Here is a 16,845-nt window from a genome sequence, read left to right on the forward strand (position 1 = left end):
ACAAAACATGATCAGTTATCCAAACAAAATAACAATTTTAAACTGTTCTACATAACCTACTAGTTAGGTGATCATCATTCAATTCCAAAATTTGATCAACCCAACCCAAAACCTCCACAAAAGTTAATATATTATATATGCATCATCTATTTACAGAGGTGCAACAACACATCTACCCCGATGTTGGAAACAAAGTTCCACCCGGAACCCCCTGCCATTCCTCATCAGGACCCGATACTGGATCCTGACATACGTCTTAGTCACCTGCACCCTGAACCCAACTGGAATCAAACATAAACAACCCAAATTTCAGGTTTCATACAACTGGAACAATTGAAATCAAACATATACAGACTTGAAAACGCAAATTTCATTCAAATCTTACCCACGACGTACATGGGTGAAAAAAATGATCGCGTATTGCCTCGTTTTAAAGACGATCGGAGGAAGTTCGGAGGAAGCTCGCCGGAGCTGTGGAGTCGCCGGAGTGTTTGGGGGAGATGGGGGAGTGTATTGTAGCTTACAAAAGAAGTTTGAGGGGATGTATTAGTAGTATAAATTTCTAACTTTAGTGAATTTACCATTATGCCCTCCCTGGAGTTAAAAGACTTAACAGTCAACTAACGACGGTACGGTCAAAGGTTTTAACTATGAGCAATTGAATATGTCAGGGACTGGAGTGTTGATTTTTTCAAAATAGGGACTAAACCTGAAAGCGGGTGTAAACCTCAGGGACTGAAACTGTACTTTACTATATTATTAATCATTTTGGGCCAATTGCAAACAAGTTTGGGCTCAACACGCAACCAAGTATTTTTTTACGACCAATTTCTTCTAGTCCTTGTCGTCGTTGTCGTTGTATGTGGGACTTGAATTTAAGATCTCCCCCTTTCAACATCATGTGTTTAAAGGTTTTGTCTTTGCTAAAAATATTTTTTTTACTTATTATCTGATAAAGATAAATAGACACTAATTACAAGATTTCGATATTTGAGTAATGAGTCGAGTTAGGCTCGAGTAACCGTATCTAATTTGAGATGGCACTACAAGGCTGGTAAAAAGCTTGCAGCTCGCTTAAAAAAGGTTACTTGAAATTGACTTAATTTGTAAATGAGCCGACCTCAAGCCAAGATAAGCTTGGCTCATTGCTCACTTGTTAGTTAGCTCTTGGTTAAGCTTTTTGACCTAACGGCTAAATTAGTTTTGTTTTTAGTTAAACATTAGATATTAAATATTAAATATTAAATACAATACAGACAACCTAGCTTCGTAAGCCACGAGGTGGCTTAAGTGTTTTATGAGCTGGGAAGGCTACAAGCCGAGCCGAGCCGGCTTAAGTTTTTTATGAGCTGGGCTACAAGCCAAGCCGGTGTGCCTCGTTTGACTTCGAGCCCAAGCTTGAGCTGGTGTTGGCTCAGCTCGTTTACACCTCTACGCACCTCGGTTTGTATTCATCTCATAATCAACTCGAGTTAGTTTATGGTTCGCGGTATTAGCTCATTTTTCTAATACAAGTTAAGGGCATTATCAAATTCTTGTTTATTCAAGTTGACTCCTTATAAACTTATATTGTTTGAACGATCAAATGAGCCAATTATCTTGAGCTTAGTAATTTATATGTGTCATATAGCCCGAGTTGAATTAGATCGAGCTTATTATGAATTGAATGATGAGGTAATTCTGTAGAGTTAACCCTAGGTGTAAAAGAGATAGACAATGTCAAATGCTATATAAATTGCCATGCATTGAGCTCATACTTGATCAAGATATATATATAAATGTTTTTCCTAGGTTGTCTGTTTATTTAACTTAGGGCTGGCAATATGTAACCTGTAGGTAACCTGTTAAGACACGATAACAGAAAAGTACACCATGTGATTTTTTTACGTTTTTAAAAATAATCAAAATTTAAAAGTTAGGATCCATTATTTCTCTTTCTAGGTGCATAGAATATATATCTGTCTTATAGACATTGAATAAAAAATAGTTAAACAAGTCGTATTCATGTTTAAAATTTTTGTTGTCCGTGTTATGTTAAAACTGCTAAGAACTCACCCAGCAATCACTAACATGTGTTTTAAGCGTGTATCTCATGTTATCGTTAAGAGGACATTTTTAAAGTTTTATAATGTGCTCAAAAGAATCTTCGATAAAGATGATTACTTCATTTCTAAGCATTTTTTTTTTTGAAACTCGATTGTAAATGTTACCAATATAATAGTTACATGAAATTTTAAATTTCCATTGCTAAGTCCGCATCAAATATCAATCAGTCACATTTAACCCCGTCCTGGGTGAGGGGTGTGACATCTTTAATATGAAATACAATACAACTTACGAAAAAGACTTTGGAGATTATTCAAGTATGATCTTTTAATCTCAGCTCGTACTTACGAACTTGATCTCATGAAGACCACACCAACACAAAGTAAGATCAAGAACCTTTTATCATTATCATTTCTTTTGCAAGAATCAATCAAGAGCACTACACTAACAATGCGATGTCTAATTGCCTGTAACTTTGTGTGTTGCATTTTATCCACTTGCATTTCATTGCTTCAAAGTTTAAATCCATGTTTGCCATACATACCAAACAATTAATAAAATCAAAAACTCCTAACCCACCAAACACCAAAGCGATTGTAGAGGAGTACAGTAAAACGTTCCTCCATCACTGGTCGAGGGTTCTAGTCCCACATTAGCACATATTTATACGCGTGATTGTGTAAGTTAGCCGTTCTAAAAAAATAACCCACTCAAGACATATTGGCGGTGTTTGGGGTTCCTTATTTTGCCCCAACTTCTCACTTATTGAGTTCTGAGAAGTGAAAAGGAAACCCAAACACCTGTTGAGAAGAACTTTTATGATCAAAAGGAATTCCAAACACTCTCAAATAAGGACTTCTATGCCTTCAAATGGCTTTGAGAAGGAGAAATTGAGAAGTAAGAAATTGTTACTTCTCACTTATGACTTCTCAAAAGTTATAAGTCATAAGTTAAAAGGAATCCCAAACACCCCCATTATTAAGACATAATTACTCTTACCTGATATACATACCATACAATGCAATTCAAATAAGTGATTGAACTTAAACAACAACAACAACTTAATTACCAGAAATCAAAACTTCATCAACTCGATTCCGGCCCTAATATTCCATTAACAATCGACGTGGCAACCAAAACCCCAACCGCCTCCGCCCCAACCACCACACCAGCCTGCGTCAAACCACCACCAAACCCAAAACTCACCTCCTTCTCCGCCGCCTCAACCTCTCTCTCCACCGCCTCAACCCCCTTCTCCGCCGCCTCAACCCCCTTCTCCGCCGCTTCAAACCCTTCCTTCACGATCACCTCCGCTTCCTCCTCGGCCTTCTTAAGCTTCTTCCTCAATCCAAACAGCCCTATGTCCGCTGCCATTGACGGCGTCTCCATTGCCGTAACGGCCGTCGTTGCTGTTAGTAATAATAGCAATTGTCGCCGGCTTTGACTGTTGAATTGGATTGATGGAGGTGGTGGGGATTTGGGGCATTGTGGGGTGCGGTGAGAGATGGGGTTTAGGAGGAGATTTGTGCTTCTGCAATACATGGTTGATGAGCGAAAACGATGATCTCAACTGGTTAGTGGTATTTTGTGGCCAAATAAGATTTTCATCAGATGAGCGTTGGTTAGTTACGAACGATATCACCCTTTCAATGTTTGTGATGACGTGGCACGTTGCTGTTGGTTCGATATCCACCCCTCATTTCAATGTTTGTGATGACGTGGCATGATGCTGTTGGTTAGAGACAAGATTGTCTTTTATTCAACCTACTACTTTAGTTTCTCTTTCGCTAACAATAGTTGATTTTTCTACTTTTCTCCATAGTAGTAACTAGTAAGACTTGAAAAATAACTCACTTGTTGGGTTTGGGGGTGTACTCACAAGTCACAAGTATCCACCCAACCCGCAACTACCTGCCACCATCTGAGTAATGTGCCCCTTCCACCATAATAGAAGATTGTATTTTGGGTTCGCGCCTATGCACACATCATCCACTATGCCATAGTGGTAGTGGTTAAGGGCATTAAGTGGGGAGGGCGTCACCGCGGTTATGGGTGTGATGAAGGAAATATAGTAGAATTTTTTTAGCCAATTCACCAAATTACAAGTCACCCACCTTTTTTATTTTTTAGGACCGTATTTGACAGTCGTTTGAGTCAATTCGAGCTAGCAACTACCGAAAATGCAGCGGAAATACAAAATCGGCATGAATCAAAGCAGAAATGGTGTAGAAACAGAAGGAATTCACTTTCAAACAGTTTTCTCATTCAGTCTTCACAAAATACACGGGCAGCAGTTCGGCTACACGGGAGACATGAACGTGCAAAATGAGAAAACAACTTGGGTATTTATAGGGGTGAGGGTTTCGCTTATGTGACCATGTCCATATGAGCGAAACCATCTAGTTGGGGTTTCGCTCATATGACACATGTCCATAAAAGCGGAACCTCAACATTACAATCCCAAATTTACATATTAACCCCTATACAATACATAATTAACCCATCTAGATCCTATACATTGATTAACTAAGACTAAGACGCAGGCTTTAGACATTCGTGCACCAACAAACTCTGTAGGATCGGTTTCGACACCGTTCGATTGCGTAACGTACGTTCAACGTGCGGAATCCGTGAACGTATGTGATCGAACACACAATAACGTACAAGAAAACGTGATTCGATTAATATGACGTCGTGTACAATGCCGTGAATCACTTAGAGAGACTTTCTCTCTCTACAACTAGATCTCTAATTCTCCAAATGAGCTCCAAGTCTTCCAAAAGTCTTCACCTTTACAACTAAATGAGCTATTTATAGGCACAAGTGATATAATGAGAAATCTCATTATTTACAAGTTTGCCACCTTGCTTTTCTAACTAGTTGTAACCTAAACACTTAGAATCTTCTTGTTTCTGCTACGGAATAGATTGACGGAGGCGATAGACAGATATTGCACTAACAAACTCCCCCTTGGATACAACCGCAGTCTTCAGTCTTGGTCTTCGGGTCTTCACAACGACTTGAACTTTTCTTCGTGTTGCTTAGGCTTCCTCCTAAGTGCATTCCTTATCATGTCGTTCTGTTTCTTTCTTGCTTTATCTTCTTCAGCTTGAATATGCATCCATTTACCTCTGTTCTCATCAAGCTTTTGACGTTCACGAGTAGCTTTCCTTTTCATTTTCTCCTCGAGCGACCACCATGAAGACTTCCATTTACTTTTAGAGTTGATACTTTTCTGAAAGCAAAGGGTTGCAACTCGCTGAAATTGTATGGCCTGCTCTCTGTCCTCTTGCTGATAGTGAATTTTGTTGATGAAAAGACATTCGATATCCTTTGCAGAGCAATTCACCAGCCACATAGGATCATAAACATGAATCTCTCTCAATTCTCCACCTACTCTGTAAGTAATCACTGCTTCAGTAGTAATGCAACTATAAACCCAGCCCATGAAGCCTTTGTAGAACTCTTGTTCCATTGGAGGCACTGGTATAGTCTTCATCGTTTTCGGCTTTTTCACATTCAGAATCGTCTCTTCAACACCTGTCACTGGATCTCTTCTTGTAACTCTTTTCGGATAATGTGGCTTCCAGTGCTTGAAATCTCTCAAAGCCTCGAATTTTATCAAACCCCACATAGCAATGTCGTTCTTTCTGACATTATATCCCAAAGTTCTAACCTTTGACAATTCGTCCACATCCCACCATGGAAGTGACATGATATCATGTAACTTTTCAAAGTACTGGACTCCGCATTCCCTCCTAATCGCATACGCATTAACTTGAGGCAGAAAACCCCAGCTAATAATGTCCCCGAGAGATACGCTTCGATCACGTTGATAATACTTCAAAGGTCTTTTAAACTTCCTCTCGTGACTAACTTTGAACCATTTCTTTCGTTCTTCCTTTGCCATATCTTTTTGAGTGCCATCAAAGTTTTTATCTTTCAAAATTTCAGCAACTTTTCTTCGCAGCTCATCACGATTCTCCTCAGTAAAGAATTCCATCAACGTTGGCAACTGTGAGGTATCTTCATTAACGCTTTCATCATCTGTCCAGTCTTCCACTTCAACTCTATCATACAAATCAGCCTCTTCAACATATAGATACTCATACTCAGACTGCTGATTTATGTCAAAGGCCTTCAACTCTTCTTCAAACTCGGCATTCATTTCTTCTTCAAAATCGAATTTAAAATCAGGATTCACCAAGCGAGTCATTTCCTTAATTGCTTCCAACGTGTAAGTATGGAAATGCTCTCCTTCTTCACGATAAGTATCCAATCTCAGAATCAGCTTCTGAGCTTGTTGAACATTCTCTGCATCACCTGACTCCCCCTGTCTATCAGCTCCCCCTGATTCTTCGTTCACATAATCGTTCATCAAATTATCAACATTCTGTTCAGTAGAAGCTTCAGTAACCTTCAAACCTGTACCACCCTGAGCATCATCGTCATCATCGTCTTTACCTGAACCATGACTGCTCGCAGAGTATACTTTCTCATCTTTGACATCTTCCTCTTCATCCTCCTCTTCATCATCTTTATCACTATCTCCAATCAACTCATCCATAGGAGTATAATCCTCAAACAGACCAGAAACAGCAGAGATAGGCTCGGGATTTTCAACAACCATTGAAGGAACAATCGATCTTTCAGTCACTGCTGAACTTCCTTCAACGCCTTTACCCTTTTCTTTCATTTGCTCATCTATTTTAGCTTGACGTTCTGCTCTGAGCTCTTCAACTTGCAGCTCTTCAAACTTTTGCTCTACAGACGTTCCGAGCATGCTTTCAACTACTTTATTCAGCATATAGAACTCATGATCTCTTAACGCTTTAGCTGCTTCAAATTCTTTGTTCTTCAACTTGAAGTATTCATTTTGCTCATCTCGTCGAGCCTTTTCTTCCTCAAGCTCAGCAATTCTCACCTTCAAGATATCTATCTCTGACTGATCAGAATCAATCTTTTTCACCAACTCTTTATTATCAATCTCCAACTTCTTTACACGCATTTCAAGAATTTTTTCACGATCTGCAACTTTCTTATTTTCAGCGGCTAGCTTCTTGTTCTCAGCTATCACTTCATCAACCTTCTTTTCAACATTCTTTACTTGTGAAGTATTGGCAAAATCAAAATCTCCTACATCATCAAGGCTCACATTCAAATTCGAAGGAACATTTGGAAAGTTTCTGAATCCCGCAGAACCAGGTGTCAGTTGACCTTGGGTGAGTGGAGGTGTTTGGAAAATTTCTTGTGATGTGTTAAGGGTTTGTTGTGGTGGTGGTGGTGGTGAATGATGTAGTGGTGATGGTTGTCTTGGTGGTGTTGGTTGTTTAGGTGGTGAAGATTGTTGTGGTGGAGTAGGTTGTCGGGGTGGTGATTGGATTGGTGATTGTGGTGGTATTGGTTCATGTGGTGGTGTAGGTGGTTTATTGGTTTCCTTGATTTGTTTCTTCTTTAGCACAATCTTCGGTTTTGATATCTTTGGTGTGACTTTGCGAATCTTTGGAGAAACTACTTTCTTTCTAGCTCCAGCCTTCTTTCTACCACCTGGAGGAGATTGTGATTCAGAGACATGTTCTGGTGAAGGAACGTAAGTAGCATCATCGTCCTTTTCCTGTCTCTTTCTCTTTCTCAACAATTTTTCTTGTTCTATTTCTTCCTGAACTCTTCGTAAACGTTCAGTTTCATCTATTTCTTCATCTGAAGAGCTCGAGGAGCTTGTAGTATCTTTATCCACATCATCTCCCTCAATATCATCAACAACTTTATCTTTCCCTTTCTGAGCTTCAACAGTCACAACATGCTCAACTTCAGCTTCCACAGTTGGCCCTGTCTCTAAGACTTCAGTATCAAACAACAACTGTTCATCAACATTAAATGGATCTTCTTCCGCAGCTACCACTGTTTCATCTTCTTCAGGTTCATCGATCAAAGACGTTTTAGCAGCTTTCTTTTGCTTCTTCTTTGGTTGTGAAGAAGATCCCTCAACCTTTTTAACAATAGGAGTGGCCTTTCTACGTCTTCTCCCTGTTTCTTTCACATACCATTCATTCTTTGTGTTTTTGAAATCTTCAAGAACTTTCAACTCTTCAGCATACGCTGCTTCTTTCATTTCAGCTTCATTTCTCCAGTTCTGATGATCAACTGGATCTGGGTCAACATAGTTTGCATCTTTGATAAAACCAAAGAATTCTACAACAAATGTCGGTTCTGGGTGATTCGGATGGTATCTGACAAGCTGTTTAAGTGTATCATTGCTCATGTGTGATTGTATCAACAAGTCATCTTTTATGTTTCTGTCAATCTCAGGATAAGCGTGATCAATTATCATCTGAACGAACCTCGGATACATCCAACTTTTGCTATCTGTCTTGATATTCTCAGCCATGTAATGGAAAACAATGTATGAGAAATCGTACTTTTTGTTCAACACTAACGCCGTAACCATATTCATTTGATAATCTCTCATTGCATCATAACCTCCTTTCGTATGGCTCAAAGACATCAATACACAGTGAATCAGGAACTTGTATGGTTTCTGAAACTTCGACTTCAGATAGTTCCCAGCATTTAAAGCTCTTTGATAACCCATTCTTAGCATGAACTCTTTCACCATACGTTCCAGAAATCTTGTTGGTGAATCTGCTTCGTCCGGAAAGTTAATAACTTCACGTATAAGCGCTTTAGTGACTAGAATCTTTTCCATCTTGCCATGAACCTCAACAATTGAAGAAATTACTTTGTTCTGATCATCATAGCTGGCATTCTTCCAGAAGCGTTCTATGTGAGATTTGTACAGTGGTTTTTGATCAGTAAGCGCTTTCTGGATGGGAATACGACTCATGAAATCCAATATACCACTGAACTTTGCCAACTCTGGGTTTTTCTGAATATCCAAATCACAACAACTGTTATGAAGAGGATCAAAAACAACACTAGATCCCTGCAAATCACAATCACATACACTGAATCAGAATTACTTAGAAAAATTTTCAAACATTAAAATTGTTACAAGTGACAGCACACTAAGCACAATGAGCGAAATCACAAATGCCTTAGGAGCGAAACCACTGATGTGCATAAAAGCGGAACCATATGTGTGCACAATAAGCGGAATCACATTATGTACTAATAAGCGAAATTACAGGGTGCTCTTATGAGCGGAACCACTGAAGTACACATAAGCGGAAACACATGATGTACAGATGAGCGGAACCATTGAACATGACAGTTTGAGCGAAATCACTATCAAACATTCAAAAACTCATCAAATCCCAAATTGAATCTACTAATCTGTTAACATGTTAATTCCGACATTTGGGGTATGTTTTAATTTCACTTTTGATCTATTAAACCCTTTAGATCTAAGACTGTAACACCCGGACATCGACAAACATCAACAAACAACAGATTTGAAACAATCAATACATACTATCATGATCTACACACTCAGACAACAACACAAGTTCAATTTTAAGTTCAGATTTAACTGTTAAAGGCCTAAAACTATGTTTCGTTCAACAGCATGTGCCGACAGTTCAAAATACAGGTGATTCAGGTCAAAGTAAAGTATAATCAACCTTGCCCATGATTGTACACTTTGATAATAACAAGATCTGTAAAAATTTGGGCAGCACTTCGCCTGTAATCAAAGGTTTTAGGGTTTCGCTTCAAGTTCGCCGGAGAAGAAGACGTTATGAGCGAAAGGGTGAAAATGTCATATGAGCGGAACCTTATCACTTATATACTAGGTATGGTTTCGCTCTTATGACCAATGACACATAAGTGAAATCCCAATTGAAGCTATAAGCGAAACCACATGATACAGCTATGAGCGAAACCTGTTTTAAGTGTCCTTAAAAGCGAAATCATTGTTTAGGTGACACATGAGCGAAATCAGGTGGTTTTTTTCAAAAAAAAATTACTTTTTGACATTTTTCTGATTAAACACCGTCACACCCAGTTAACCAAGTCCAAGTCAATGACCTTGGTCAACTGCTTGGCCTACCAAGTCCAAGTTAATGACCTTGGTTGACCGAATTATGAAGTACGCTGTCAATTTATTCTGAAAAATAGTTCAACTGAATGAACTTTTGAACGTTTTGAACTTACAAACACTTTTCAATTGTCCAACACTGTACCAATCATTGTTTTTGCATCTCCAGCTTACCCAGCCCTCATCAAACACTGACATGATCTGCACTAAGCTTTGATCTTCCGATTCCCAACGTCAGTTGTCGAAAATAAATGAGAAACTGAAATCCTTTTGGATTTTAAACTAGATAAAACTGAAAACTGTACACACAATATTTTTGTGAGTGTGTTAGGGGATCATATCAACTGCCGACTAGACACTAGCACCGTTAAGCTGTTATTTCATTTTAAGCAATAAACAATTCGCGTAGATTGCCGATATACTGATCCTTTTAAATTCTTACAAAACTTTCAACCTGTTCGGGATACAGAATTAGTGTTTTAGGTCTTAAACATCTACATGTGTCCCACCTCAGTATATACTCCCGTATCCAGATCCTAGTATTCAATCTTACAGGTGAGTATACCACAGCTGATATCTGTTCAGGGGTAGGTGCGAGGGCCGTGAGAGCTCAGGTCGATACTTCCGTATACGCAGAGAGATGACGGCTTCGACTTTAAGGTGTGTCCCCTTTAGAGGATCTTTTGTTTTCAACAGCAGCGACTATCAATTTTATTGTTTCATCAGCATGCTGAGGGCGAGCTTATATTTCAAAGCTTTTTGCAGAAAGTATTATCCGGGGACTAGGTCAGTACTTCCATACAGCAGAAGTCCCGGGATAATACCCCAGATATCACTGAGCATAAAGACCTAGTATCTCAGAATACGGGACCCTTCAAACAGGATTTCAGGGGTTACCCATATATTCTGGAGGTGTTCCTCACGTAGACGCAAGTGAATTTTATGTTTATATCCCAAACTGATCTACTAATTTTGTGAAAACCTACCGGCACATCTTTAACGAGACTGCTTAATTGCTTTTTATACATTACAATTGTTCAGCGTACTGTGTCCGTCTAGCTGATGTACTATCATTTCCCCTATTCTACACAACTCTTTTTGAATTTTTTAATGTTTTTGGATTTTTGAATTTTATCATGTTTTTATATTTTTCTGCGAATTTCTCCCCCTAAAACTAAAACATATTTTTGTGTTTTTGTTTTTATCGAAAAGCAGAAAATAAATTGTACAAACAAAAATTGACAACACGACAAAAGTTCATGTCAGATCGCTGCCCAACTCGGCTTCACATTCAATAACCCTTCCAGATTGCAGATTCTTCATCCCGTTTAACCTCAAAAGATAATAAAATCTCTTTTTATCAAATGGTTTAGTATAGAAATCCGCTTTCTGATCATCGGTGTACAAGTGTTCAATCCGAATTAACTTTTTCTCGTGACAATCACGGATAAAGTGGTGACGGATCTCAATATGTTTAGTTTTTGAGTGGTGAACCGGATTTTTTGTGATGTTAATAGCTGCTTCATTGTCCACGTAGATAGGAGTGTCTAAGAACTGCAAACGGAAGTCGCGCATCTGCTGTTGGATCCAAAGGATTTGCGAGCAACAGCTGGAGGCTGAAACGTATTCAGCCTCGCAAGTAGAGAGCGCTACTGCGGTTTGTTTCTTACACTGCCAGGTGACAAGTCGAGTTCCGAAGAACTGACACCCAGCAGTGGTGGACTTTGCGTTTTGCTTGCAGCTCCCAAAGTCAGAATCAGCAAAACTAGATAAAGTAAAGTCACCCGATCGAGGATACCACAAGCCGATGCTTGGGCAGCCTTTCAAATACCGTAAAATGCGTTTCACTATGGTCAGGTGTGACTGCTTTGAATTTGACCGATATCTGGCGCAGAGACACGTCGGGTACATGATGTCTGGATGGGAAGCCGTGAGATACATTAGAGAGCCAATGATAGATTGGTACAATGTCTCATCCATCTTCACTCCATTCTCGTCTGGACAAATTCCATGATTCTACGCGAGGGGGGTGGATGCAGGACTGCAATCTGTCATGTCGAACTTGTCAAGCACGTCCTTCACATACTTCGTTTGGTGAATGAAGATTTCGTCGGGCATTTGTTCCACCTGCAGCCCGAGGAAGAACTTCATCTCCCCCATTGAGCTCATCTCGAACTTTTTCTTCATCACCTTTTCAAATTCTTTGCACAGGTCGTCGTTGGTGGATCCAAAAATGATATCGTCAACATATATCTGCACTATCAACAAGTGGCCTGCTTCTTCCTTGGTGAACAAAGTGCTGTCTACTGTGCCTCTTGTGAACCCGTTGTCCAGCAAGTATGTCGAAAGCGTCTCGTACCAGGCTCTCGGGGCCTGGTGAAGTCCGTATAGCGCTTTGTCCAGTAGATACACCTTGTTTTTGTGCAGTGGGTCTGTGAATCCCGGCGGTTGCCCCACATACACTTCTTCTCTGATTGTTCTGTAAAGGAAGGCAGATTTGACGTCAAGTTGATATACTTTAAAATCTTTCCATGACGCGAAGGCTAGAAAAATCCGAATTGCCTCAAGTCTGGCAACCGGCGCGTAAACTTCATCATAATCTATTCCTTCTTGTTGAGTGAAGCCTTGAACCACAAGTCGCGCTTTGTTTCTCACCACGACACCTCTGTCATCACGTTTACACTTAAAAACCCATTTCGTCTTGATTAGCTTTTGATTCTTAGGCAGATCGACAAGTCTCCAGACGCCCAGCTTTTCGAACTGTTGCAGCTCCTCCTGCATTGCATTCACCCAGCTATCCTCGGTCAATGCCTCTTTGTAGGTTCTGGGTTCTATCTGCGAAATAAAACATTTTAATGAGACTTCTTTCTGCATATCTGCAATAGATGAATAAAAATATGTAAGAGCTCGATCTATTTGATGTCGGGTTTTGACACCACTTTCTAGGTCGCCAATAATTTGTTCTGAAGGATGATAAGATAACGTCCGTGGCATAGCATTGTCAGGCACATTTACTTCCGATTCCAAGCTCGATATGTCAAGATCAACGGTTTGATCCTCAGCTTCCGTTGGATCCTCGTCAAAAGTCGGAGCGGGTTCCGCTTCTGAGTCGTCAGATTCATCAAAAGATGGAGCTGGTTCTTCTGGTGGTTCATGAGCTGTTCCACTCGGTCCGGCTTCATTGTCGTGAGTACCCACGGCGGGTTGAGAAACTTCTAGCGGTCTAAACACTGACTCTTGTGATGCATTGTGCTGATACAGGTACATAAGAGCTAGTTCCTCCTCACTCAGCTCGACCGGCAGATGAAACGACTCCCAGAGCTTATCGTAGTCGAACAGGAATCTTTGTCCGGGAAGTTGTGGTGACGGAGTATGCTTCTGACAATCCACATGTTTGTGACACCACACCCAGATAAGGATGCACCATACACAATTGATACCAACTTACCAGTAAACACTTACGTTATTGATACAAACGGTAATGTACAAAAGTTGGAAACTTAAAGGTACAAAGTTTGGTCAAACTACTATTAGCTGATCACGCAAAATTTCCACCAGATAAGAAAATTTGAGATACTTTATTTCACTAGTCACGCCTATCCGAGATAAACAACCCGCCCAAGACTAACCATCATTTCCTGTGACACATGCTTAAAAGACGTCAGATATTACACTGGTGAGTTTATGAATATACACAATTTACAATTCACATTATTTAATCATGACTTGTACCCGCCCATGTTATCATAACCCAACGTTACCACGTAACTTACATAACCATACAGTTAATGCCCACTACACCACAGGTGTAGTACCGACAAATCCCGCCGTAGCGGCACGTATAAAGGACCACAAATATCATGTGTATGTCATGCTCAGGTTATATACATGCGTACAACAGTCATGCCATATTATTACAGTTTAGGACAAGCATGTTCACATTTGAAAAGCATTCATAAAACTCACCTCTTGCTAGTAGCTAACCGTTGATACAATTGCTAGTATGATCAGGTACTATCTCAAGGTCCTGACACAATTTACATAATCCTAAGTTAGGTAATGGTACACCTAACTAGTCATTATCATGGTTGGATATTGGTTAACCCTACCTTGTTTAAGCATGGTTGATCAGTCCATGCCTAACTAAGGCTAGGCTACCCAATACCCGCCCCTGACAATAACCCTAGTACCTAAAAATAATACTAACACTACTACCACTAATATATTATTACTAATAATAAAACTAATATTAACTACTAAAAATAAATAATAAATAACTAAACATAAACTTAAACGAGAGTATACCTCAAGACTATCTACGGCACGTTGATGTAGAGTTTCCCCTACTCCTGCTCCTACTCGTGCTCCAAAAACGACTACTAACAACACCCAACGGGGTATCGTATACGCGGGATTCTCAATACTAGAGCGTTCCCGTTAAAATTTTGGTGTATCTAAAATACTACAATTTAACTCCTATATATATGTGAAGCAAGCAGGCACCTCAATTCCTTTCTGGGCGTGGGACATTGACGTGCTTGCTAGGTAGCTTAGTTATATTAATTCAGCTGCTTCACTCGTTTTTCTTGTATAACTTTTAAAATATGACGTTTTATAAAACGACGAATATGTCATTAGAACGAGCATATTTTTATCTACGTTTTAACCTAAGTTTCATTAAAAATTGAGTAAGGTAAATAAAATAATATATTTAATTATTAATATTAAACGGTCTCTTATAATAGCCAGGGCTTGTGCAGATGTCTCATATTTCAACTAAATATTTCAACAAACCATTTTACTCGTTACTTAGTCGTTCAACAATATATAAATTATAAATTTTAAATATAATTTTATTGGTTCACAAAACAGGATGTTACAGAGTGTGCTTCTGACAATCCACATGTTGGACTTGAATCACCTTCCCCATGCATGGTACGAACACCCTCTTTAGCGGGCTTGCGTAACCTACAAAGAAACCCTCATTAGATTTAGCGCCAAGTTTACCGTTTTCATCAATAAAAGTGCAAGGAGACCCAAACGGCTCCAAAAACTTAAGGTTTGGCATATAACGGTGCAGCAGCTCAAAGCAAGTCTTTTTATACTTCTTGACAGTGAGAACTCTATTCAATGTGTAACAGGCTGCTGATACTGCTTCACTCCAGAAAAAGATTGGTAGCTTGGAATCGGCTAACATTGTACGGGCTGTTTCAATCAGGGTCCGATTCTTTCGTTCAGCTACGCCGTTTTGCTGTGGAGTGTACGGCGCACTGAATTCATGAAGAATTCCCTTCTCATTGCAGAACTCGTACATCTTGTTGTCCTTGAATTCCGTTCCGTTGTCACTCCGAATCCTCCGGATTGACAGTTTATACACCGTTTCCATCTTCTTGAAAAGCACCATCAATTACTCAAAAGTTTGATCTTTTCGTTCCAAGCACACTACCCAAGAAAATCTCGTAAAGTCATCAGTCACCACCAGGCAATATAAGTCTCCGCTGATGCTCTTTACGTTGACAGGCCCGAAGAGATCCATGTGCAATCTCTCAAGAGGTAACCTGATTGTGTTCATGATCTTCAAAGGGTGTGACTTCCGAGACTGCTTTCCTTTCTTACACGCTACACAATCATCATTTAAGTGAAAATTCTTCAGATTAACATCATCAACTAAATCATTGTGTACTAAAAAGTTCATTTTGCGAACATGAATGAGGCCCATCTTTCGATACCACATTATCGAATCTTTTTCTGTCGCTTTGGTTTTAGAAACAAAACACTGTTTCTGATGAGATGTTGGTGTTGCGACACTCATATCAAGTATATAAAGATCATTCTCCCGCGGAGCTCGCAACAGCACCATCTCATCAGGGATTTTAAACCCTGGTTTCAACACAACACATTCAGTTTTAGTAAAGTGTACACTAAACGCTTTATCACAGATTTGTGAGATACTGAGTAAATTGTTTGTTAACTCTACTATGTAGTTCACTTTGTCGAACGAAATCACTCCATTTGACAGCGTTCCTTGACTAACGATCCTTCCACCTTGATTCCCAGCAAATCCAACATAGCTTCCGTTTATGGATTTGACATCATAGAGCAGAGCAAGAGTCCCAGTCATATCCCTTGAAGCGCCAATATCCATAATCCACTTCGATAGAATTGACTTGGGCAGCCCCTGCAACCATCAAACCAAATTTATTCAAACAATAAAGCCCATGATTTCTTTACTTCCGACACACTTCCGAACACAACATCACACTTTCATTTGTTTTCGAAAAATCAAATGTGACATTTAGAACCTCTTCTTTCACAATTGTTTTAACTTTGTTAGTTATCGGTGGAAATTCATCAAGAAACTTATCAACTTCATCTTCAAACTCAACCACATCATCTTTAAAAATGTTTGAATCAATTTTCAAAGCATTCTCCATCTTTTTGACTTCAATCGACGGTTTCGATTTCGCGACCCAAGATTGGTTTTCGAAAATCTTTGTTTTAGGGTAAATCTTTGAAGTCTTGCGAGTCTTAGAGGATTCACCAATCTCGAAAGTCGATTTCGGCTTATCCTCCGACTTCAATGATTCACCTCTTTTCAAAATACGGATCGGAGAAACCATCGGCTTTTTGCCCTTTGTATCAATTGGAGATTTAGGTCGAGGTTTTTGAATGTTTGATTTTTGAACAGTTGGTTTAGAAACAACTTGTTTTTGAACACTTGGTTTTGAAACAGTTTGTTTTTGAACCGGTTTTACAACAACAGGTTTCTCAATGACTTTCTGACACTGTTTCGCCATGTGGCC

The 16,845-nt window shown here is 39.5% G+C and overlaps 1 protein-coding gene and 1 long non-coding RNA gene across 2 annotated transcripts; both read right to left on the bottom strand.

Moving 5' to 3' along the window:
- Positions 1–2,724: 2,724 nt before the first annotated feature.
- On the bottom strand, positions 2,725–3,666 carry LOC110895602. Its single transcript, XM_022142921.2, has 2 exons — positions 3,024–3,666; positions 2,725–2,768 (listed from the first exon to the last, which is right to left on the bottom strand). Exon 1 carries the CDS (start codon positions 3,586–3,588, stop codon positions 3,133–3,135), a length of 456 nt encoding a protein of 151 aa, XP_021998613.1. The 5' UTR covers positions 3,589–3,666; the 3' UTR covers positions 2,725–2,768; positions 3,024–3,132.
- Positions 3,667–13,622: 9,956 nt separating this feature from the next.
- LOC110895603 lies at positions 13,623–14,386 on the bottom strand. Its single transcript, XR_002567258.1, has 3 exons — positions 14,348–14,386; positions 14,009–14,069; positions 13,623–13,680 (listed from the first exon to the last, which is right to left on the bottom strand). It is a non-coding gene; the product is annotated as an uncharacterized LOC110895603 (long non-coding RNA).
- Between the last annotated feature and the right edge of the window lie 2,459 nt (positions 14,387–16,845).

Source organism: Helianthus annuus, chromosome 12 (assembly GCF_002127325.2).
Source record: "Helianthus annuus cultivar XRQ/B chromosome 12, HanXRQr2.0-SUNRISE, whole genome shotgun sequence".
NCBI lineage: Eukaryota > Viridiplantae > Streptophyta > Magnoliopsida > Asterales > Asteraceae > Helianthus > Helianthus annuus.